Raw genomic sequence first — 24,538 nt, 5'->3', positions numbered from 1 at the left:
TGTTGGATGAGATGGGACCAAAGCAGATTTTGGCCTCCGCGTACCACCCGGAGTCCCAAGGGGCGTTGGAAAGATTCCACGCAACATTAAAGACCATGATTAAAATTTATTGTCAAGAGAACGCTAGGGACTGGGATGATGCCTTGCCTCTCCTGTTATTTGCCGTAAGGGACACGGTTCAGGAGTCATTGGGGTTCAGCCCATCGAGCTCGTCTTCGGTCATCGGCCCAGAGGACCTCTGACCTTACTGAAAGAGCAATGATCCAGTCTGACAGTACAAGTTAATGTGATTGATAATGTTTTAAAATTTCGTGAGAGGCTTAAAAGGATCTGTGACCTTTCCAAAGAAAACCTACGACACTCCCAAACTAAAATGGAACAGTGGTATGATAGACGTGCCCGCGAACAAGTGTTTCAAGTGGGCGATAGGGTCTTAGTTCTGTTTCCAGTGGTAACCAACCCCCTCCAGGTGAGATTCCACGGTCCGTACAAAGTGATTAAAAAGATAGACTCTTTGAATTATGTTATTGAAATGCCGGACAGATGTAAGCCGACCCAATTAGTACATATTAATATGTTAAAAGCTTACCACGATCAGAAAGCAGATCTAGTCAGTGTTATCACAAAAATTAATGAAGCTGGGGTGGCAAATGATAAGGGGAAAACCCATCTTGAAAAGATAAATATGGTGCCGACCAGATTGGAGAACTCTATTGTTTTGGCCAACTTTGCTGATAAGGTCTCTCACTTAACCCCTGAACAGAGTGAGCCGCTGATAAAGCTAATTAACCGGCATGCAGATGTATGTCCCGATGCCTCGAGGCGATGCAAGGGGACAGTACATGATGTTGTTGTCACATCAGATCAGCCTATTAAGCAACACCCCTATAGGATGAACTTGGAGAAGGGCAAGCTAGTGGAGAAAGAAATTGAACACATGCTAGCCACAGTTATTATTAGGCCATCCAAATCGGAATGGGCTTCTCCCTGTGTGGTTGTCCCAAAACCCGATGGGAGCATACGATTCTGTACAGATTACAGAAGAGTGAACGCCATCACAAAAACTGATGCTTACCCCATCCCAAGGGTAGACGATTGTATCAATAAAGTGGGGAGAGCTAAGTACATCACGAAGATTGATTTGCTGAAAGGGTACTGGTGTGTTCCTTTAACCGACCGGGCTAGAGAAATCTCAGCATTTGTCACTCCATCCGGGTTATACGAGTATAATGTTTTACGTTTTGGCATGAAAAACACCCCAGGGACCTTCCAAAGGATGATTAATTCAGCGAGAAAAAGGTTAAAGAATGCAGAAGCGTATATTGACGATTTAGTGGTCTGGAGTGACACGTGGGAGGAGCACATTGTGGCAGTACAGGAACTGTTTAAACGGCTGTCTGAAGCCAACCTTGCAGCGAACCTCGCGAAAAGTGAGTTCAGCCACGCTAAGGTCACTTATCTGGGGTATGTGGTAGGACAGGGGCAGCTGGCACCGATGCAGGCTAAGGTGCAGGCTATCTCTGAAGTTCCCATCCCGACGGACAAGAGAGCCCTGGGAAGGGTCTTGGGGATGGTGGGGTACTATCGGAAGTTTTGCAAAAACTTTGCGGATATTACCCTCCCTCTTACTAAGTTCTTTGCCAAAGAATGCGAAGTTTGTGTGGAATGACCTTTGTCAACAAGCCTTCGAGAGTCTGAAGGCGATTCTGTGTCACCAACCTGTACTGAGTGCGCCTGACTTTTCAAAACCCTTCTCCCTAGCAACAGATGCTAGCGATGAAGTGGCAGGGGCGGTGCTGTTGCAGACAGACAAAGAGGAAATTGAACACCCAGTGGCTTATTTTTCTAAGAAGTTTAATGTCCAATAGAGAAATTATTCCACTGTGGAGAAGGAATTACTGGCAATCATACTGGCATTACAACATTTTGAGGTTTATATTTGTCCGGCACGGAAACCACTGATAATTTACACTGATCACAATCCATTAGTGTTTTTGGCCACAATGAAGGATAAAAACAAATGCTTATTAAGTTGGAGCCTGGTATTACAGGAATTTGATATTAAGATAAAACATATAAAAGGAACTGACAGTGTGATTGCTGATTGTCTGTCAAGGTGTTAAAACTTAAAGTTCTCTGTATTAGCCGAATAGCTGATGACTACCTGTATATTAGTGTGTATCTTATAATATGCATTCATGCCCATAATTTTTACCCCAGTAAAAATCCTTTTAAGGGTGGGGGTGTCATGTGTGTCGCCAAGCAGAGCTACCGGACGGATGATGCTAATGAGAGAGATAACGGAAGACAATGGAGAAACATTCAAAATGCTAATAAGAGAGAAGAGAGAGATTAACGAGAAAGAAACACAATTCAGATATTGACAGACCGGTTGCTTTGAACCTGAACTGTTTGAAGTTTGATGGACAGGTGATACCCCAGCAGGGGGATAAAAAGAGCAGGTTTGCTAAGGCATGAGACATGCCACGAGACCCTGGAAAGAGCAGTGTGCCCCCACAAGTTGGTGGGAGTTTGGAGGATCGGTTCGCGGAAATCAGTCAGAGGCTCACAGGGTATAAAGGTACGATCGGTGGGAACCTGGGGTGTGTGTCCGCCCTTGCCTGGGTGCCTGGTTCACCGCGGAAGAATGATCTTATCCGGAACAGAGGGGTCACAGTCGGTGACCACAGCGGGATCAGAAGACGTCAAAAGGTCTGCCCGAAACCAACTGCATCTCTCTCTCTCCCCAACGGTACAACAACAGCAATTACTTCAAACTGCACTAAACTGAACTGAACTCTGCTTCACTTAAGACTGATTATTTTACACCTAGACTGCGATAGAGCTTGGTTGATTCCTATTACCCTATTTCTGGTGTACATGTGTGTATTATCATTGCTAACCTGTTACATTTATATCCTTGCGATTAGTGTACTGTATTCCTTATTTCTTTAATAAAACTTTATTAGTTCCCAGTAATCACAGACTCCAATGAGCGCTCCATTTCTGCTGGTTTGGCAACCCAGTTACAGGGTTCATAACAGGACAAAGTACAAAATAATTTGATTATCAAAGTATGTATATGTCACCATATACAACCCTGAGATTCATTTTCTTGCAGGCATACTCAGGAAATCCAAGAAACATAATAGAATCAATGAAAGACCATACCCAACAGGGCGGAGAACCAACTAACGTGCAAAAGAAAAGAAAATTAAATAAATAAATAAGCAAATAAATATTGAGAACATGAGATGAAGAGTCATTGAAAGTGAATCCATAGGATGTGGGGAGTGAAGTTATCCCCTCTGGATCTAGAGCCTGATGGCTGAGGGGTAATAACTGTTCCTGAACCTGACTGTGTGGGTCCTGAGGCTCCTGTACCTTCTTCCTCATGGCAACAGTGAGAAGAGAACAGGAGGGCCTGGGTGGTGGGGGTCCTTGATGATGGATACTACGACTACTACGTTGACTCAGGCTTAGGGGGCCGGCATCGGGCATGATGACAGACTCTCCACTTCTCCCTCATCAGTGTGTTCAGTTCATCTACATTGGCCACACCGCTGTCTTCTAGGAGCGTGTTGACCATAGTCTTGGGAGGGCGCCCAGGGTTCATCCTCCCATGCTTGGGCTCCCATATGATGACTAGGCTGGCAGGTAGCTCGGGGTGGCGTAGACAGTGACCCGCTAGTTGCAGTCTTCTCGCCTCAATTTTAGTGGAGAGCATCGGTAGGTTGTTATAGAGCTCGATGTTCGTCATGTGCTGTTGCCAACTCACATCAAGAGCCATCCGGAGCATTCGTGTATAGCAAACATCTACAGACTTTCGCATTGTCTTGGTGAGTGTCCACGTCTCACATCCGTACGTGAGGATGGACTCTATGACTGCTATGAAAATCCTCTTTTTAAGCCCTCTGGTCAGGTTCGACTTACAAATTTCCTTCATGTCATTCATAGCCCTCCACACCAGCACCTTCCGTATCTTTATGTCCTTCTTCAAACTCATCATTCTTGACCTGAGGTACTTGTAGTCAAAGACACTGCTTTCCTGCAACAGCACTCCATGTAGATGCAGTGAAGGCTTTATCAGTAATGGACTGGGCCATATTCATCACATTTTGTAAGATTTTCTGTTCAAGGACATTGGTGTTTCTGTACCAGGCCATGATGCAGCCAGTCAATATACTCTCCACCACAATCTATAGAAGATTGTCAAGGTTTTCAATGTCATGCTGAATCCTCGCAAACTCCTAAGGAAGTAGAACAGATCCTCTGAGATGATAACACCGAGGAATGTCAGGTTGCTGCCCTCTGATCCCCCGATGAAGACTGGTTCACGAACTTCCAGTCTCATCCACCTTAAGTCAACAATCAGCTCCTTGATCTTGCTGACATTGATTGAGAGGTTGTTTTTGTGACACCACTCAGCCAAATTTTCAATCTCCCTCCTATATGCTGATTCATCACCACCTCTGATTCAGCCAACAACGGTGATGTCATCAGTGAACCAAATCACAAGTGTAAAGCGAGCAGCGTAGGGGATAAGCACAGAGCCTTGTGGTGCACTTGTGCCGATGAAGATTGTGGAGGGGATGCTGTTACCAATCTGAACTGACTGGGGTCTACAAGTGAGGAAATCAAGAATCTAATTGTACAATGAGGTATCGGGGCCAAGGTCTTGAAGCTTATTGAATGTTGAGCTGTAGTTGATAAAGAGCACCCTGATATATGCATCTTTGCTGTCCAAATGATCCAGGGTACAAACCTCAAAGATGGCAAGTAAACACGTGAATGGCTGTAGAGGGCAATCAACCATCCCATTAACAGGGCAAGACAATGATGTATTTGGCTGAGCTGCTATCTCACACCTTCAATGTCCCAAGTTCAATCCTAACCTCTGGTGCTGTGTTGAATTTGGATATCCTCCCTGCGACCATGTAGTTTCCTTCCAGGTGCACCAGGTTCCTCCCATGTCCCAAAGGCATGCCAATTGGGAAGTTAACTGGCTATTGTAAGTTGTCCTTCGTGTCCAGGAGGGTGAAGGAACCTGATGGGGAGTTGATGGGAAAGTGGAGAGAATACAGGGAAAGTTATTGGGGAGTGGGATCCCTTTGTGAGTAATATGAACATGATGAATTGAACTAATTGCCTTCTTTGTTGTCAGGTTATATACAAACCCCATTGCCAGAAAAGTTGGGATATTTTCCAAAATGCAATAAAAACAAAAATCTGTGATATGTTAATTCACGTGAACCTTCATTTAACTGACAAAAGTACAAAGAAAAGATTTTCAATAGTTTTACTGACCAACTTAATTGTATTTTGTAAACATACACGAATTTAGAATTTGATGGCTGCAACACACTCAACAAAAGTTGGGACAGAGGCATGTTTACCATTGTATTACATCACCTTTCCTTTTAATAACACTTTTTAATCGTTTTGGAACTGAGGATACTAATTGTGGTAAATTTGCAATTGGAAATTTTGTCCATTCTTGCTTGATATAAGACTTCAGCTGCTCAACAGTCCGTGGTCTCCGTTGTCTGTTTCTCCTTTTCATGATGCGCCATACATTTTCAATAGGAGATAGATCTGGACTGGCAGCAGGCCAGTCAAGCACACACGCTCTGTGTCTACAAAGCCACACTGTTGTAGCCCGTGCAGAATGTGATCTGGCATTGTCCTGCTGAAATAAGCATGGACGTCCTGGGAAGAGACGTCGCCTTGATGGCAACATATGTCTCTCTAAAATCCTAATATACACTTCAGAGTCAATGGTACCTTCACATACATGCAACTCACCCATGCCGTGGGCACTGATGCACCCCATACCATCACAGATGCTGGCTTTTGCACCTTTCGTTGATAACAATCTGGATGGTCGTTTTCACCTTTGGCACGGAGAACTCAATGTCCATTTTTTCTGAAAACTAGCTGAAATATGGACTCATCTGACCACAGCACACAGTTCCACAGTCTTTCGGTCCACCTGAGATGAGCTCGGGCCCAGAGAACTCGCCGGTGTTTCTGCATAGAGTTGATGTATGGCTTCCTCCTTGTGTAATACAGTTTCAAGTTGCATTTCTGGATGCAGCGACGGACTGTGTTGAGTGACAATGGTTTTCCGAAGTACTCCCGAGCCCAGGTGGCTATAATTGTCACAGTAGCATGACTTTTCTGTGCACTTTTCAATCTTATTTTAACTCTGTTCCAACTTTTGTTGAGTGTGTTGCAGCCATCAAATTCTAAATTTGTGTATGTTTACAAAATACAATTAAGTTGGTCAGTAAAACTATTGAAAATCTTTTCTTTGTACTTTTGTCAGTTAAATGAAGGTTCACGTGAATTAACATATCACAGATTTTTGTTTTTGTTGCATTTTGGAAAATATCCCAACTTTTCTGGAAATGGGGTTTGTAGAAATGTGCTCCTCCTATTCAAGTGGGTTAATTCAGCTTTCTATTCCCAGCTTGTCCAAAATCCTTGACCTTCACTGACACCCGGACAAAGGCAGCAGGCACATGGGAAAACCACCAGGTCTTCCTCCAAGTCACACATCAACTTGGCCTGGACATGCTTGCCTTTCCTACATTGCCATTGTACACAAGTTCTGCAACCGTACTCTGCACTGTGAGAACACTTTTGCCCAGAAGGACTGCAGAGGTTCAAGGGAGCAGTGCAAGGATGGCCAGTAAGTGCTGGCCCTGTTATTCACCCACAGATTGGTTTACGCTTTCGGTGGCTACTGAGGAAAGAATACAGTGCTGAATTTCTAATTTAACAGCCTCTTCCCATATTCCCACTGGCATATCCGTGTTCATGAGCATTACCTTCAGGTTTGCTAACAAATGCACAATATATAATACTTCTTAATCATAGAAAGTGTGGACCTTTCTGTAGATTATGGCCAAAAGGAGGGCGTTGCAAAGTCAAGATGGCGCTAAACGGCAACTCCTTTGCTTGCATTTTAGAAAACAGCTCTAGTTCTATCATTAATATCTCTTTTTTTTCCCTTTTCAAGGTTCTTTTGAAGACTTTGACCTGGAGTCTGACATTGGTTCTTTGCGGGAATGGGACTCGCTCTCAGAGCTTCATGACCGGCCACTTTTTGATATCCCAAGGACGCAGCCGAGAAGACCAGCGTGCCTTCATGGTGCTGGATTTTCGTGGTTCTGGAGACAGGCTGATTAAAGGCCGGTGCCCCTGATTGAGGCATCGTGGAAGAACACGGGACAACGGGAGCAGCAGGTTAGCTGCCGCCTGTGTGTCCAGAGACCTGAGCCTCGGGGCCGATTCTCCAGGTGCAGAGCTCAGAAAAAGTGACGCAACAGACCTTTAACATCATAAATCAGTGAGCTGTTTGTTATGTCTCCCCTCTTGCTGTGAAACGGGGACACCTCTTTTTCCCTTAGTAAGGAAAGAGAGAGCCTGTGGTATGTCAAATTACCAGTTGAACGAGTAGTCTTTGGGGTACTGCAAGTCTGTGTCTTTATTGATGCTTTGCTGCATGCTTGAGTGCTTGGTAGAGGATGCCAATGCTTTTTCTTCTGGTGGGGGTGGGGTCGGGGTCATTGCCTTGCTGCTGCTTGTCCATGGGAGGGGGTGTTGGGGGGGGCTTAGGGGTTCTAACTGTAACCGGGTGACCGTCGGATCGTATTTAGTATCGTTAAAAGTGTACTTAGGCAGCCATCCAGGTAATGCTAGAATAGTTGTCTGTACCTTTAAGGGAGACAATGATGTCATTACGCACGCACGGGATAGTGGGAAGACCATTTTGCTTTCTGCTGAAGACATGGTAAGGCGTTGGAATCGGGTTCCTCCCAAGGCTGGGCATGGTGAGGAAAGGTGAGCATTAATTGACAATATCCATATGAATTCGTTTATGCTTGTTGGCGGATTGAGAATATCGGTAATTTGACATGTTTTACATGTGGATGTGGGCACATGGCCAAGTGGTTTAAGGCATTGGACTAGCTACCTGAAGGTCGTGAGTTCGAGCCCCAGCTGAGGGAACGTGTTGTGTCCTTGAGCAAGGCACTTAATCACACATTGCTCTGTGACGACACTGGTACCAAGCAGTATGGGTCCTAATCCCCTTCCCTTGGACAACATTGGTGTCGTGGAGAGGGAAGACTTGCAACATGGGCAACTGCTAGTCTTCCATACAACCTTGCCCAGGCCTGTGCCCTGGAGAGTGAAGACTTTCCAGGCGCAGATCCATGGTCTCGCAAGACTAATGGATGCCTTTACTTTTATACATGGATGCTTTAGATTTTCACAAGTAAAGGCGTCGACGCTGGATAGCGTGGCTTATGCAAAGTTCCTCACCAGGCAAGTAGGTCAGTCTTCCTGTAATTTAACTACCAGGCAATATCTTGTAAAAGTTGCGCCAAAATGAACCTTTCGTCTAACTTTATTGTATCATGACTGATTGTGCATGTAACTGCGTAGCGTGAATGTTTAGTCTCTGTTTGGAAGTTCAGCACGTGTGTACGTCTTAGATGAGATGTATTCGCTTACATTTTTCACTGTTATGTATAAGATGCAGGGTGAGTGGGATTCTAATGTTGTTTGTATTGGGTTCCTTCAGAATTGCTACTACCGTATTAGTACCGTATTAGTTTTGGTATTTTTTATACTGCATATGCAATTCTGTCCATACACGAGGGTGTGGATCGAAAGTTAAACTGAGATTGTAACGGCAAGAACTGGTTGTAAATTCATTCGTTTTGTTTTGTGACCCTCTTCTGGCACTTAAACATCTAAAACAGATAAAGGAATTAAAACCCGAAAAAGTATTTGTTGTCCTGAGTGTGTACTTTTCCCCAGGCTACATAACATTTAACTGTCATTCATTCTTTGGGGCACTCCTCTGTTTTCGTGGATGCTTCTGAAGAAAAGGAATTTCAGGATGTATATTGTATACATTTCTCTGATATTAAATGCACCTATTGAACTATTGAACATGGAGATTTCTCCCCCCACCCCCCACATTTTGTGCTAGTCTTTTATTATAAGGCACATTAACAGTTTATGGAAATCACATTCAAAATGCAATAGTTCAACAAAAATGAAGAGACCAATTTCAATTCTTCATAAGTCTGCAAGATCACAAATGAGATCGGAAGTAGGAAAAGCAGATCATTTAGTCCCTGAAGCTAACTCTGCCAGTCAGTAAGTTCATGGCTGACTGTGCCTCAAGTTCAAAGTTGTTTCGCCATCCCATCTCTTAATTCCCTTAGTTCCCTCTCAGTCTTGAATACGCTCAACAAATGAGTATCCACAGCCCTCCAATGAATAAAGAAATTTCACAGCAACTCAGTCCTAAATAGAAGAGCCCTCACCCTGAGAACATGCTGCTTAGTGCTTTGTTCGGAATGCTTCTGCTACAGGAATTTGAAAATCTGAATGCTCTCACCTCTCATTCTCCTAATGCTAATAAGCACATGTAATTATACACAAAAATCTCTCTCTCTCTCGATAAGGTCTCCAAGTAGATTTTTCTTTACATTCAGTCGAGTCTTCGCATGGTGACACCTTAAACAAAGGCCTGCAACTGTTCAGCAAGACTTCAAATCTTCTGCAATAAAGCCACAAATATCATTTGCCTGTCAAACTGATCTCTGAACCAACATGTTTAATCTTTGCAACCCATAAGCTATCAGTGGAAGATCCCTCAACATGACAACAGCTACTGATATATCCTCTTTTTCATTGCTTTCTACCAAACTGCATAGCTTCACCTTCTTGCCCACTGTTATCTCTCTATCTGCAGGCAGTTTGCTCCCTCTAGCCATCCATTGTCAGAGACAAAGAACTAAGTGCATGACAAAATATTGTCATTACTACTACCTAACAGCATATCAATTGGCCATTTTGGTCCATTGACTCTTTGTCGACTCACAGGACAATCCCCTCAACCTTCCTTCTAAACGTCTCCACCCTGTCACCACCCCAGAAGTGATTCCACTCCACAGCTTCTAACATTCATCTACAAAACTACATGCAATAATAGTGTCCAGTTACCTTACCAATCTGCATACCTTTAGGGTGCAGGAGGAAACTAAAGCATCTTGAGGAAACCCACAAAGGAACAATGAGAACATGTGAACTTCATATAGACAACTCCTGAGATTGGGGTTGAATCTAGGTTTCTGGAGCACAGAGGCAGCAGCTCCACTATCTGTGCCACTGCACTGTGGAACAAGCAGTAATGTGTTGTGCATTTTGCTAAATCAAAATGAAAATCTTACTTCAGTGATTGGCTGCTGTTTTATCATTTCAAGTTGCTTTGGTCTAGTTGAGTATGATATTGCTCAGTCACATCTTGATCTAAATCACTTTGACGGAAAAACTGCGAAAGAAAGTTTGGCACAAAGCAAAAGTAACAGGAAAATCTGGAACTAAAAAACACCATTGGTCTGGAGAACTTGTTGCAGCTTTTGATAAATGTTGCCCGAATAGAGCCAAAGGTACCTTGGTGTAGGGAGACAAAGTTGACAAAAGCATTTAAAGATTAAAGATTAGCTTTAATTGTCACGCATGTCAAAGCATTCAGTGAAATGCATCGCTTGCGTCAAATCAAATCAGCAGCCTGCAAATGTTGCCATGCTTGTGACTCCAACATCATGTGCCTAAAACTCGCTAACCCTGGCCGTGCGTCTTTGGAAAGTGGGAGAAAACCAGAGCACCCGGAAGAACCCATGTGGCCATGGGAAGAATGTACAAATTCCTTACTGACTGTGGTGGGAACTGAGCCCATGTGGCCATGGGGAGATTGTACAAATTCCTTCCTGACAGTGGTGGGAATTGAGCCCATGTGGCCATGGGGAGATTGTACAAATTCCTTCCTGACAGTGGTGGGAATTGAGCCCATGTGGCCATGGGGAGATTGTACAAATTCCTTCCTGACAGTGGTGGGAATTTTACCCCGATCTTACAGCAATCACTGGAACATCAGTTGTCCGTCAATTTCAACAATGACAATTGTGCTTGTGCAGCTCATCTGAGGGTTGTTCAGATGTGACCGTAAAAGCCAATTCTTGAATGCCAAAGATGTTCACGATAGGACAAGAGAGTTGTCCTGAATCCACACACACAGCTGTCGCTGCTGCTTTTCTCTTCTGTCGGGCAGTCTCCAGGTCCGCGTGATACCTATCTTCAAAGTTGCAGCAAGCAAGTTTAACCAAGGTATGCCAGTCATTTCTGTCTCATGCCCTATGTTCCAGACGCCAGGGAGCAAGCCCACTAGAAGCAATGCTGGCTTAATAATGCTGTAATGACATGACGCTAACCAGTATGCTACTGCCATAGTTCGTAATATTAGGTCATGTTTCTTCTTCTCTCTCCATAGATGCTACCTGCCCTGTTGAGTATTTCCAGCACTCTGTTATTTCATATCTTCAGGAATGGCTACGCTCTGGCATTACACTTACAGCATTGTTTTTGCTTACTTTCTACCTGGTGCTGTCATTCATTTCCCTCAGAACACACTTCTGTGGGTGCATCAGCTGCAATGACAATGTTCACCACCCATAATCTCAAGACAGTGTCAATAACATGCATATCCCATGGACAGTCTTCGTCTCTGCCCTGTCACAGCCATTCCCTCTGTTCTTTACAACCCTTCCCCTTCTGCATATTAAAACATGCTCGTTTTCCTAAATTTTCAATTCTGATAAAAGATTAATGACTTGAGACAGTAAACTTATTTCCCTCCATCGATGGAAATACTTCCAATATTTCCAGCACTTGCAGCATTTTTTGCATATATGCACCATTAGGTACCAAATGCATACACGTTGCTAATAATTTTAATAAATAGAAATGATTACTCACAAAACAAATAACATGGGAAGTACTTTTACTTACAGGCACAGATGTCTCTCTTTTCACAAGTTTAGCCACCTGGGTCTTTCCATTTATGTATATAGGAATAACTTGCTCAAGATTTCGGTTCTGAATTTCCATATCATCTAAGAAACAAGTGACCTTCATTTCTAGTACCAGTAGCTTTAATTGATGCCAGTCCTCATCGAACAATTCCTACAAGTATAGCAGAAATAAACTGAATTAAAATTGGAAACCCTCTGAAACCTTACTCCACTTGTACAGCCAGTATAGTGTGAGTTAAGAAGCAGAAGCATCTTTTTATTTCATCACCACACTATACTTCAGAAAGCCCTTCAGAAGGCTCCCATTGATCCCCATAATTTCCTTTCATCCACTTTATGATAAGAATAAAAACTCTAAATACCCTCAATAAAATATATTTTTTTAAGCAACAGAAGAATATTGTTGCTTACAATGCATCAATTAATTACTTCTCCAAATTACGGGGGGAAGCAGTGGAAACGTTTGATTTTTTAAAGTGAACATCTAGTCCTTCAATAAGTAAAGCTCCAATAATTTGTCATCTAGTTATATGGAAGTCCTGATTATTAGGCATCAGGCACAGGTCTTCCATAAACCCACTGTGACTCGATTTTCCACACTTCCTTTAAATGCATTTGGTCTGCTTATTATCACTCCTTAAACTCCCAGGGTCCCCTGGAACTTTTTTAATATTTCTACACACTGTATAAAACTTAATACAAATCTAGATGAAAAGTGTATTGGAATATTAAAAGCAGTAATATACAAAAGTCCAGCAGATCTGCCAGTGTAGCACCAAAGTACCTGATTATTGGAGTTTTACTGTATATGAACACAGTGTTTCTTCTTCCAAAGGTAAAGCTTCAAGAAGACAACATTCTTCATTAAGGACCATTACCATCTAGGACGTGCCATCATCTCACTATCACTGTCAGCGAGGAGGTCTAGGAGCCTGAAAACTCGCACTTAACATTTTAGGAACAGCTTATTCCCCTCTGCCATCAGATATTTGAACAGTCCATGAACATTACTTTGCTATTCGGGAGGAGAAGATGGCGGCACGACGCAGCTCGCAGCGGCCACTCTGGTGATGATGTCTGTTATTTGTCAAGTAGGGTGCTGTGCACAATCCTGATTTGATGGAGACAGATGTGAGAGCACGGAGGAACATCTGGTGAAACTTCTGAAATGCCTGCTTCGCTACTGCTGCTACTGTGTGGTCCAGAATCTCCAGAGGAGAAGGCCCCGAGTCCTGAGCTTTGCTTGTTGCTCGGCGGCCGGGGTGGGGTCGAAGCGCTCGGCAGAGGAAGGTGCTCGGAGAAGCTGTGTCGGAGGGGCCGGTTGAAGGCTCGAAGTTTTCAGACGGACTCAGAGTCCGCTGCGGTCGGGTGCTTCCAATGATACTGCATCAGCGAGTTGGCAGCGCTTGGAGGTTCATGGCGGGGAGAGTTCCTCCCTTTTGCTGTCTGCGTGAGACGATGAGTCTATTGGGACTGAGACTTTTTTTTACCAAGCCCGTGGTCTGCTCTTTATCAAATTATGGTATTGCTTTGCACTGTTGTAACTACGTGTTATAATTATGTGGCTTTGTCAGTTTTAGTCGTGGTTTGTCCTGTGTTTTCTTGTGATATCATTCTGGAGGAACGTTGTATCATTTTTTAATGCATGCATTTCTAAATAACAATAAACAAGGACTGAGTGAACTCATAATCTAATCTAATCTATTCTATTCCCCTTTTGCACTGTGTATCTATTTATTTATTTATTTATGGTAATTTGTTATGTTTTCACTGTATTGCTGCCACAAAAAGAAATAAAGTTCACAGCTTAGGTCAGTGACAATAAACCCGATTCCGATTCAGTGAGTTCTCTTCGCATCATTTATCATCAAAAACATATGTAGTACAACTGTTTAGTTGGCAAATTAATTTCAGCAACAAATAATAAGAATTGCCAAAAAAAACTAAGGTTTCAACCACCATTTTTAAAGGAAGGGATCTTTTTATTGTATTGCCAAAGAATACAAGTCTGCATTTTGGAATTTTCCACATAGTATGTCTATACTTGGTCAACATATTGGAACTTGACATATTTCCTTGCAACTGAAGGAGCCTATTACTGATTATATTTAGAGTAATAGTTAGTGTGGTGGGTATTAGGCTTGGTGATGGAATATTTTTCCACTTTGCACCACTGGCACTGAACACACCAAGACAGGATTACAGGATAAATATAAACAAAAAAAAAAGCACTATCAGTTAATAAACAAGGGACAGTATGCCCAACTTCATTCCAACATTGTCAGCACTTCCTACAATATCAAATTAGGTACTGATTTAAAATCTTGGGCTTAAAAAATGTCAAATGATGTACATATCCGATCTGTTCAGCCCTCATTTGTCAAATTAAGAGCAATGCCAAATGCACTACATGGAGGAATTTTACTTTGAGAAGAATGAATTTCATCACTTAAATCCAAAACAGCTTAAGCCGATCCATTCACTATTTCATTTAAATCAACGTCTAAGTGTTTATAGTTCCTGCACTGATTGGAGAATCAGTATATAATATGTTTAATGCTTGCCAATCTTAGATAAGCTAGCCTTCATCGATTGCCCCACATTATTAACTGGATAAGGCTCTGACTGGCCAGCCACTAAACATGCCAAAGGGTGGTTGGAAATTAGGGAGTGTGGGAAGGATATTCGTTGAGATTTGGAAGTAGTTAGTCATATGGGTATTGACGGTTGAACAGATCCACATGCCAAGCACATCTACATATTACAACTCCAACATTAATCATCTTTCATACCAAATTCATAGAGCACATCAGTTTGCTACAGACATGGTGGTAATGGGGACAAGCTCCCACTACCTATCAAATGCTCCAAATGGTGTGCATCTTAAATAGCCTCTGACAATCAAGTCCAGCTCCTGGCCTTCACGTGTGGCTTAGCTTCTAAGCCCAGTGAACCAGTTTCTACTGACAGGGGACAAGGCAAGGGTGGGCAACTGGTTCATTAAACCCGTTGACTTTGGGCAGATGGGACTCGCACCCCTTCTAGGAAAAGAAAAACTCTGATCTCAAATCTCTGCTGCCTTGGGGAAGACATCAGGAACATATCCCGAGCGAAGATCCAGAGCTGGAATCCCTAAGGCAGTCTTGCATTGAGCTCGATGCTGACTGGCGGCTCCTGAAATGCTGCTGGTGCCAAACTGTACCCATCCTTGCTTGTCGTTTGGATTCATCAGCTGTGTGGAGAGGAGGAGTCTGCTACATGGGCAACAGCTTGCTCTCCATATTGTGCTGTCATAGGTTGGTATCACATCGACAGCTGGGAAGCAACATCCTGACCAACGGAGGGCCTCATCTAGTGCACTACAGCACAGAAACAGGCCCTTTGTGTATCTAGTCCATGCCAAGCTGCTATGCTGCCTTCTCCCACTGACCAAGGCCTGGACCATACCCTCAATATCCCTCCTACTTAAGTACTCATCCAAACTTCTCTTAAACGATGCAATCAAACCCCATCCACCTCTTCTGTTAGCACCTCGTTCCACACTCTCACCACCCCCCGAATGAAGAAGTGCCTGCTCAGGTTTCCCAGTCCTGATGACCCATAGCTGGGGATCTGGTTCATGGGCACAGGGGCGTGTCCACACACTGGTGGGCCTGCGTGCTATGTGTGCAGGGGCCAGACCTCCTCCCCATCCTCTTGTTGTTCAGCCTAAGCCTGAAAGGAGCTCAGTTTCCACGTGTCACTTGTGAGGAGACACGACATGAGGCTTCTTGTTGGAGAGGCTTTGTACTGGCAGGGAGAGAATTACACACTCGGCTCTCCTTTTTGCGAGACTGCCAGCCAGTGGTGGAAGCTGAAAGTGAGAGTGACAAGCACTACCCACTACACTACCGCACTAGACACGTCACAACAACCGTTTGACACCCTATCGATACCCCTCATAATTTTGTACAGCTCTATCAAATCTCCCTTCTTTCACCTACGCTCCACCTTTCCCTACAACTCAGGTCCTCAAGTTCTGGCAACACCCTCATAAATTTTCTCTGTACTCTTTCAATCTCATTGATATCATTCCTGTAGGTAGGTGACCAGAATTGCACACAATCTGCTGAGTGTACCAGTGAGTCTACAAATATTACACACTACATTTCCAACAAATGTATTCAAACAGGTTAGCTAATGGCGACCAAGTAGAAATCATCAGCGCAGCAAACCCAACTAGTAACACCTCCTGCATAAATATTCACTCAGCAGAAATTCATAATGAATGTCAGCAAAAAAAAGGGTGGTATTAAAATATTAAAACAGAATTCTGATGCTGAATGTATCAAAACCATATGATACTCAGTACCAATGGAGATGAACACAAGGCCAGACAATCAGCCCATGTTCACTTACAATTTTGTATTTGTCATGATTTTATTTCCCAGGGTTCACATTCTGTTAGTTTATGTTTATAAATACACAAACTCTAAAATGGATTTGAATAGTTTAAGAATTCCTTTCAGGATCTTGCTCAGATATTTCCATTTACTTATTGAAAAAAATGAAAACCTGGTGCATCATGAAGTCTGAGGACCAACCTTTAGTCTTTTATCATTGAATACCACAGTCTGAATCTCCTCGATCAGGCTGGTAGTCGTGAAAAACACAGCCTGTTGTTCTCCATCAAGCGTGACAGCTGCTTGCATAATTCCTTCTTTGGACAGGATTCTCCACAAGTCAAATTTCATCTTGTTGGTTGGACTTTTTAACCGCACTGTGGCAACAAATACGTAAGATGGAGGTAGGCCTTCTGGAAATATCTCTCTGAAAAGACACAAGCAGTATTTTTATATTTGATATACTTCAACCAATAAAGCAAATCTGAATCACAATTATGTGCTTACATTTTCCACAAAGACCTGCCTTTCAACAATTCAGAAGCTTCCACATAGACTTTGTCCTTAAAAGATGACATGTTTAATTGCTCATTTCAGATTTGTTGAGGAGGTTGGGCAGAGGTAAATGTGCCTTGGAGAACGAGCTGGTAGCACCATAAAATGAGACAAATTGTTCATGAAACACCTAGCTCCCTTCACAATAAAGGTGGATAACTAAGGGCAAAGACGCATGGTAATTAGAAGAGTTGAAAGAGGGATGAATCGCATGTCATATTTTTTTTAAATACTCATTGGAGCACTTATAATACAGCAAAGAGCCACCGGACTGGAAAGCAACTTGAAATGATAAAAAAGAAACCAATCACTGAAGTAAGATTTTCTTTTTGATTTAGCAACATGCATAACACATTACTGCTTGTTCCACAGTGCAATGGCACAGATAGTGGAGCTGCTGCCTCTAAGCTCCAGGAACCTAGTTTCAACACCGATCTCAGGTGTTGTCTGTGCGGAGTTCACATGTCCTCCTCATTCCTTTGTGAGTTTCCTCAAGATGCTCCAGTTTCCTCCTGCACCCTAAAGATGTCACTGGACCCTACTATTGCACGTAGTTTTGTAGATGAGTGTTGGAAGCTGTGGGGTGGTGTCACTGCTGGGGTGGTGACAGGGTCCATCTACAAAAGGAAAGGCGATCAATCCGAATGTGGAAATTATCGTGGAATTTCCCTGTTAGCAACAGCAGGAAAGATCTTCAACCACATCATGAACAACCGGCTCAAGCCTTTAGCCGTGAAGATCCTTCCGGAGACGCAAGCCGGTTTTAGACCATCACGTGGAGCAATCAACATGATCTTCACAATGCGACAACTACAAGAAAAATGTCATGAACAACTTCAACCTTTGTACATGGCATTCATTGACCTCACCAAAGCCTTTGACTCCGTATCAAAGGGAACTCCTATGGGATGTCCTATCCATCTATGGATGCTCTGAAAAGTACATTCGAATCCTGAGAATCCTCCACGATGGCATGCTTGCCACAGTCATGGTCAGCAACAGTAACTGTGAGCCTTTTCAAGTTAGATCAGGAGTAAAACAGGGATGCGTGATTGCCCCAACTTTGTTCACCATCTTCATTGCGACAATCATCCACATTATCAAAGACAACCTACCCCCAGGAATCGAAATTGTCCACAGAACAGATGGCAGACTTTTCAATCTTGCCCATCTCAAGTCCAAAACGAAGACATCCACGAGTTCCCTCATCGAGTTCCAATATGCAGATGACAACAGTGTTGCAGCTCTTTCAAAAAACCACCTACAACAGATTCTGACTGCCTTCAACCATTCATACACGAAACTTGGACTTACCATCAATTCCAAGAAGACTCAGATCATCTCTCAACTGTCACTAACTGAGACAAATCGGATAGAACTATCAATTCAACCTGGCGAAGTAACCCTGGAAAATGTGCACCACTTTCTGTATCTTGGAAGTCACCTCTCCTCCAATGTTGACCTTAATGACGTGATCCAACATCGTCTTAAATGTGCTGGAACAGCTTTTGGACGTCTCCAAACAAGAGTCTTTCATGATCGTGACATCCAAACAGACACCAAAATGTTAGTGTACAAAGCAGGGGTAATCCCAGTGCTCCTGTATGCATCAGAAACCTGGACAACATACTGACGACATCTGAAGGCACTTGAAAAGTTGCATCAACGCTGTCTTCAAAACATTTTAAATATCAACCGGGAAGATAGAAGAACCAACGTCAGTGTGCTAAATGAAGCAAAAACAACAAGCATTGAAGCCTACATCATCAAGAACCAACTAAGATGGAGCAGTCATGTTGTTTGGATGAAAGACGAATATCTGCCGAAACAAATCTTCTACTCCCAGCTTAAAGAAGGCAAACGTAAAAGAGGCAGACAACAGACTAGATTCAGAGATGTCTTAAAAACCAACATGAAGAAATGTAACATCGACATCGCCAATTAGGAAACCAATGCCAAGGGCAGGAAACTCTGGCAAGCCATCATCCGAGAAGGAACAGCAACTTTCGAAGTCAACAGCTGTCCAGAATTAAAAGAAAAGAGAAGAAAAGAGGAAGTGAGGCAGCAACAACTAAAGCCCGATCTGTCATCTGGAACTACCTGTCCTGAATGCGGAAGAACTTTCAAAGCCAAGATTGGACTTATAAACCACTTGAGAACCCATAAGTAGATCAACAGAATGAAGACCATCATCCTCGATCTTGAGGGATAGCCACAACAACAACGACGACGATGACAGGGTGGAGGTGTTTAGAAGGTAGGTTGAAAGGATTCTCCCTTGAGTCAACACAGGCTCAATGGACTAATACTAGACAAGGTGTACCGGTAAGCTGATATATAGATAGATAAAAAAATAACTGGCTATTTTGGTCCACGAATATTACCTAGTTATTCCTTATTCTTGTATTATTTCTTTTGCAATTATAGTAGCTTTTTTAAAAATTGAGATACAGTGAGGAATGTGCTCTTCTGGCTCTTCAAGACATGCTGCCCAGCAATCCCCCAATTTAACTCTAGCCTAATCATGGGACAATTTACAATGATCAATTAACCTACCAAATGGTACACTTTGGATTGCGGGAGAAAACACATGCGGCCACGGGGAGAACGTACAAACACCTTTCAGGCAGTGGCAGGAATTGAACCCAGGTCACCTGTACTGTAACGCATTGTGATAACCACTATGCTACTGTGCCATCCTGTCTTTGCACTGTACTGCTGCCACAAACGACAACAAACTTCACGTCATAGTTCTATGATAACAAATCTAATGATTCTGCAAAGAGATGGTACTAGTTTCATTTGGCACCATGGTCAGCGCAGACACAGTGGCTTGAGGGCCGGTTCCAGTGCTGTACAGGTCAGAATCAGAATCAGCTTCAATATCACCGGCATATGTTGTGAGCAACACACACAAAATGCTGGAGGAGCTCAGCAGTCCAGGCAGCATCTACGGAAAAAAGTACAGTCGACGTTTCGGGCCGAGACCCTTTGCAGGAAGGAAGGAAAAAGCTGAGGAGTAGATTTGAAAGGTGGGGGGAGGGGAAAGAGAAACGCCAGGCATTAGGTGAAACTTGGGGGAGGGGGAAGGAGAGGGGATGAAGCAAAGAGCTAGGAAGTTGATTGGTAAAAGATACAGAAGACCATGGAAGAAGGAAAACGGGGGAAGGAGCACCAGAGGGAGGCAATGGGCAGGCAAGGAGATAACATAAGAGTGGGAAAAGGGGATAGGGAATGGTGAAATGGGGGAGGGGTGGAGGCAGTACTGGAAGTTTGAGAAATCGAAGTTCAAGCCATCAGGTTGCAGGCTACCTAAATGGAATACAAGGTGTTGTTTCCTCTCCCCTCCCTTCTTAGTTCTTCTATGGACTTCTGTCTCTTTCACCAATCAACTTCCTAGTTCTTTGCTTTATCCCTCCCCCTCCAAGTTTCACCTATCGCCTGGTATTTCTCTCTCCCCTTCCCCCCCCCACCTTTCAAATCTACTCCTCAGCTTTTTTCTCCAAAACATCGACAGTACTTTTTTTCCACAGAATTCCTCCAGCATCTTGCTCAGATTTCCAGCATCTGCAGACTTTCTCTTGTTTGGATTGAAGAAGAAAAAGAAGAAAGCCCCTAACTCTGAGTGGAGTCATCAGGACTCCGTCATAACAGCATTTTTTCAGCGGGCTTTCTTATTTTTACAAGGCTGAATTGCTAGCTCGACACTAAAGCTCAACACTAGCTGACATGGAAAGCGTGCAAGGGAGCCGGCTGGATTCAAACTCGGGAGCCTTCACTCCGAAGTCCAGCACTGATGCCACTACGCCACCAGCCGGCTACTTGTTTGGATTATGTTGTGAGATTTGTTGACTTTGCAGTAGCATGTACAATGCAATGCATAATAATAGAGAAAAAACTGAATTACAGTATTTTATATACAAATATAAAATAGTTAAATAGATAGTGCAAAAAAAACAGAAATTAAAAAAAAGTAGTGACGTAGTATTCATGGGTTCAATGTCCATTCAGAAATCAGATGGCAGAGGGGAAGAAGCTGTTCCTGAATCTCTGGCTGTGACTTCAGGCTCCTGGACTTCCTTCCTGATGGTAGCAATGACAACAAGGCATGATCTGGGTGTTGGGAGTCATTAATAATGCATGCTGCCTTTTTGAGGCATCAGTCCTTGAACATGTCCTGGATACAATGGAGATGAGTGGTCATGATGGAGCTGAGTAAGTTTGCAACTCTCTGCAGCTTATTTTGATCCTGTTTACAATGGAGATGAGTGGTCATGATGGAGCTGAGTAAGTTTGCAACTCTCTGCAGCTTATTTTGATCCTGTGCAGCAGCTCTGCACCCCATACCAGACAGTATGTTCAAATGTGAAGCCTGATGAGAAATTTTCTCCATTGACAAAATTACATGCTGATACATGCTCCAACATCTACCACTTGACAGCAAAGTAGGTCAGGATGCAGGTGGACAACACTTCGATGAACCGTTTGACAAACCGATGGTATCTACATCTATGGAGTGGATGAACAAGCCCTTGGTCATCATCTCCAAGAACTCTTGGAAAGAATTTGATCTACTGGCTAAAAACTAAATATTGAGAACTGTAGGGGTGCCAGTTCATAAGAACTGATGCGCAACAGTCAGAGTTAAAGCAAGCCTAGAAAAAGTCACATCCATCTTGGCAATGAAAGTACAAGAGGACTAGAGGGAACTGAGAATGCCTCTCGGGCTAATTCAAGACATGAATAACTTATTCTGCACATATCAAAACATATGCCAAACCTGAGTGCTGATGAAAGATACAATCCCAAGAAAGAACTTTTAACGAACTTCAGTGGTGTTCACCAGCACAAACCAGCTGGACTCCAGAAGAAAAAAAACTATCACTTGTTGCCTCCATGCAAATTCTGAGAGCAAGTACCTGCAAATAAAATGCTTGCATTGACAGAAACAGGACATGCCAAAATAGAGATTTATTAACAGTCTAATATGGATGCAGGAAATCCCACACCCATCTCTGTAGAAGGAAACTTGCTCCAGAAGGTGGTGACTGACTGCAGTAAATCTATTAGGAGAACCTGTAAAGACTGCCAACAAGACTGAACAGATTACCATTGAGGCTTTGGAGTTGTGATTTAATTCTGAAATACAAATCAGCAGAGCAACTAGTGCTGGTATTCTCAGCTGTCACTGCAAATGAAACTTGAAATGGCAGATGAGAAAAATCAGCACAGAGTGAACGTGAAACCAGCAAAGCCGAGTGAAATCCTGGGCAACCAATTTAGGTTCGGTCTGAAATGGTGAAACAAACATAGCTAGCTACAAGAGGTCACCAGCCAGCGATGATGCCTCATTGGAAGGTGGCTTCCTACAGGTTTGATCTTGAATCCTCCAAACCAGACAGATCCAAAGAAAATCACTCCAATTTAAATATGAAGGTCACAAACCCTGCAAACTGACCACTAGATTAGCTGTATATCACCTATAAAATATAGAGAGAATATACTCGATATAATATGGACGCTAGAGAAATACACAATGGACCATTTACATTGTTTGGGCTGATTTATTTATATACAGTATCCAAAATCTCAATGGTGAACACGCAAGTTTTGTTTACACTTCAAGTACTGTTCGTACATTCTTTTAACAGAGGAGAAGACTATTTCTTTTCATCAAGTCTGTGTTGGCTCACAGAAGAATCCCATTTGCCCACTGAATTTCCTGCAGCAATAAAATATCTGCCGAAGGAACTCAGCAAGTCGAGCAGCAGAAGTGTGGGAAGGAATTGTCGAAGCTTAGGATTGAGATCCTGCATCAGGATTGAAGGTAGAGAATGAAGGTAGCCAGAATAAATGATGAGTGTAGTGGGAAATGGGCCGATAGACGATATGTGGACTTAAGAGAGGCGAGAAGTAAAGAACGGGCAGTACTGAAGTTAAGAGTGAACCCAGTTAACCGCAGTTATGAGGTAGCAGCTCCACTAGTTACACCATGTTTTGTAGAGCCTCAACCATTACCATAGCATCATAAATCCTGGTCACAGAAGAAGGGATCCTTAAGAAAAAGGTGAATGACAAAGGATCCAATTCATTGCTTGAGAATGTCAAAGACTTGTTGAATGGTTCACTTTCATCCTGTGACCACATCTCCACAAGGACATGGAGGATACAATTTCCTTCCTGGGGAGTTTCAAGCAGTTAGGAGAACCATTGTAAAATGCAAAGTCACTAACACACCAATCTCGATTTATTGTCAATCCAGGACCAACATAAGATCTCCAGCCTAACTATTCAACAGCAGAAAGTATAAACAATTCTAGCAAACAAAACACACCAAGAATAGTCAAGACAATGACTGTCAAGTATACATGTGAATAGAAGCTTACATTTTAACAGTCATGCTAAATCATTATCCAAGTTCTTGACAGGACTTTCTCTGCAGATACGTTTCAGCTAAGAAAACTTGAAACTTGGCTACAGTTATCAATGATGATCCAATGGTGATTATCCAAAGCTTTACATTATCTGAATTGGGATGGTAAGAGGGAAAGAAGGAATACAATCCATCTCCAGTATTTACCACCAAAACTAGCAACATCCAGATCACCTTCTGGAATAACAATAGTAAAAGGCACCTCATCACCTGCAAAAAACATCAACTCAGAGAGGATACAACATTCAAGTTTGTTAAATAACGACACAACATCTTACCACCTAAGCCATATCATGCATGATACATTAACAGCAGGGCAGATATTAGTTTAAGTTTAAAAATGGCTTAACCAAGCTGATTTTTTAAGAAAACTGGCATGAAAAAGCATGATATATTACTCCAAGAATTTATAGGAATTTAATGTGTTACTAGAACAAGTATATGCTTGTATCTACTGTGCCTAATCACTCACGAGAGCATTTTATTGAAAATAATACATTGCAAACGTCAACAGTGTGAGATACAAATGCAGGTCTTAAAGTGAATTTTAGAAAAATAACTCTGAGAACAAGAGTTTCAGGCAATTGTTCAATCATTTACATAACTGGAAAGGAAAATTATGCCTGGAAAGGAAAGGGAATACAAAAAAAGAATTCAGTTATATTTTAATACAGCACTGCAATCCCAAATCTGATTTAGACATTCATAAAAGCTAATGATATAAATTAACTTAGGGACAATCTTGCAAAGGCATCAACGAATTTTAGCATTGTAATCACTAGAATGTGCAAGTAGCTTTGGTAAAGTAGATTACAACATGTCAGTTCAGATTTAAGTATTAAAAAGGCAACTGCAGAGGTTTCAGATTAACTGTTTTTTAACCTAGGTTCAGTCAGATTTCAAATCCAAGAATAATATTTTCTGACAAGCCAGTATTTATTAATTCTCATTATCGTACTAAGCACTTCCTGTGGAGATATTCTGATAATGATCTATGTACCATAATTTTCAGATTATGACGCCAGAGACTTTTTCAAATTGCCTTAATCTTGTACCATTAAAACTTAGTATATTCTGAAATAAACACTGCAGGTTGAAGAATCAGTTTTTACTAATGTAAAAAACATAAGGAAGAGGGACGGGATTAGCCACACAGTTCCTAGAATTGCACCATTATTCAACAAGATAGGGGATGGTGATGTCTTCAACTTCACTTCCCGCAAAACTTTTCCCCACGTCCCTTGGCCAAAAAACCTGTGCCTTCAGTCTTG

The 24,538-nt window shown here is 42.6% G+C and overlaps 1 protein-coding gene across 1 annotated transcript in view; it reads right to left on the bottom strand.

Annotated features, from left to right (window-relative positions):
• Positions 1-24,538, bottom strand: part of LOC134339989 (collagen alpha-1(XXI) chain-like) — a 258,137-nt gene that overhangs the window by 188,659 nt on the left and 44,940 nt on the right. Inside the window, exons 5-6 of the mRNA XM_063036872.1 lie at positions 16,481-16,706; positions 11,875-12,048 (exon numbers count right to left, since the gene is read on the bottom strand). Coding sequence (XP_062892942.1) covers positions 11,875-12,048; positions 16,481-16,706 — 400 coding nt within the window. The remainder of the gene's footprint in view (positions 1-11,874; positions 12,049-16,480; positions 16,707-24,538) is intronic.

Source organism: Mobula hypostoma, chromosome 1 (assembly GCF_963921235.1).
Source record: "Mobula hypostoma chromosome 1, sMobHyp1.1, whole genome shotgun sequence".
Taxonomy (NCBI): domain Eukaryota; kingdom Metazoa; phylum Chordata; class Chondrichthyes; order Myliobatiformes; family Myliobatidae; genus Mobula; species Mobula hypostoma.
The sequence above is the reverse complement of the archived record's forward strand: the minus strand, read 5'-3'. Positions and strand labels throughout refer to the sequence as shown.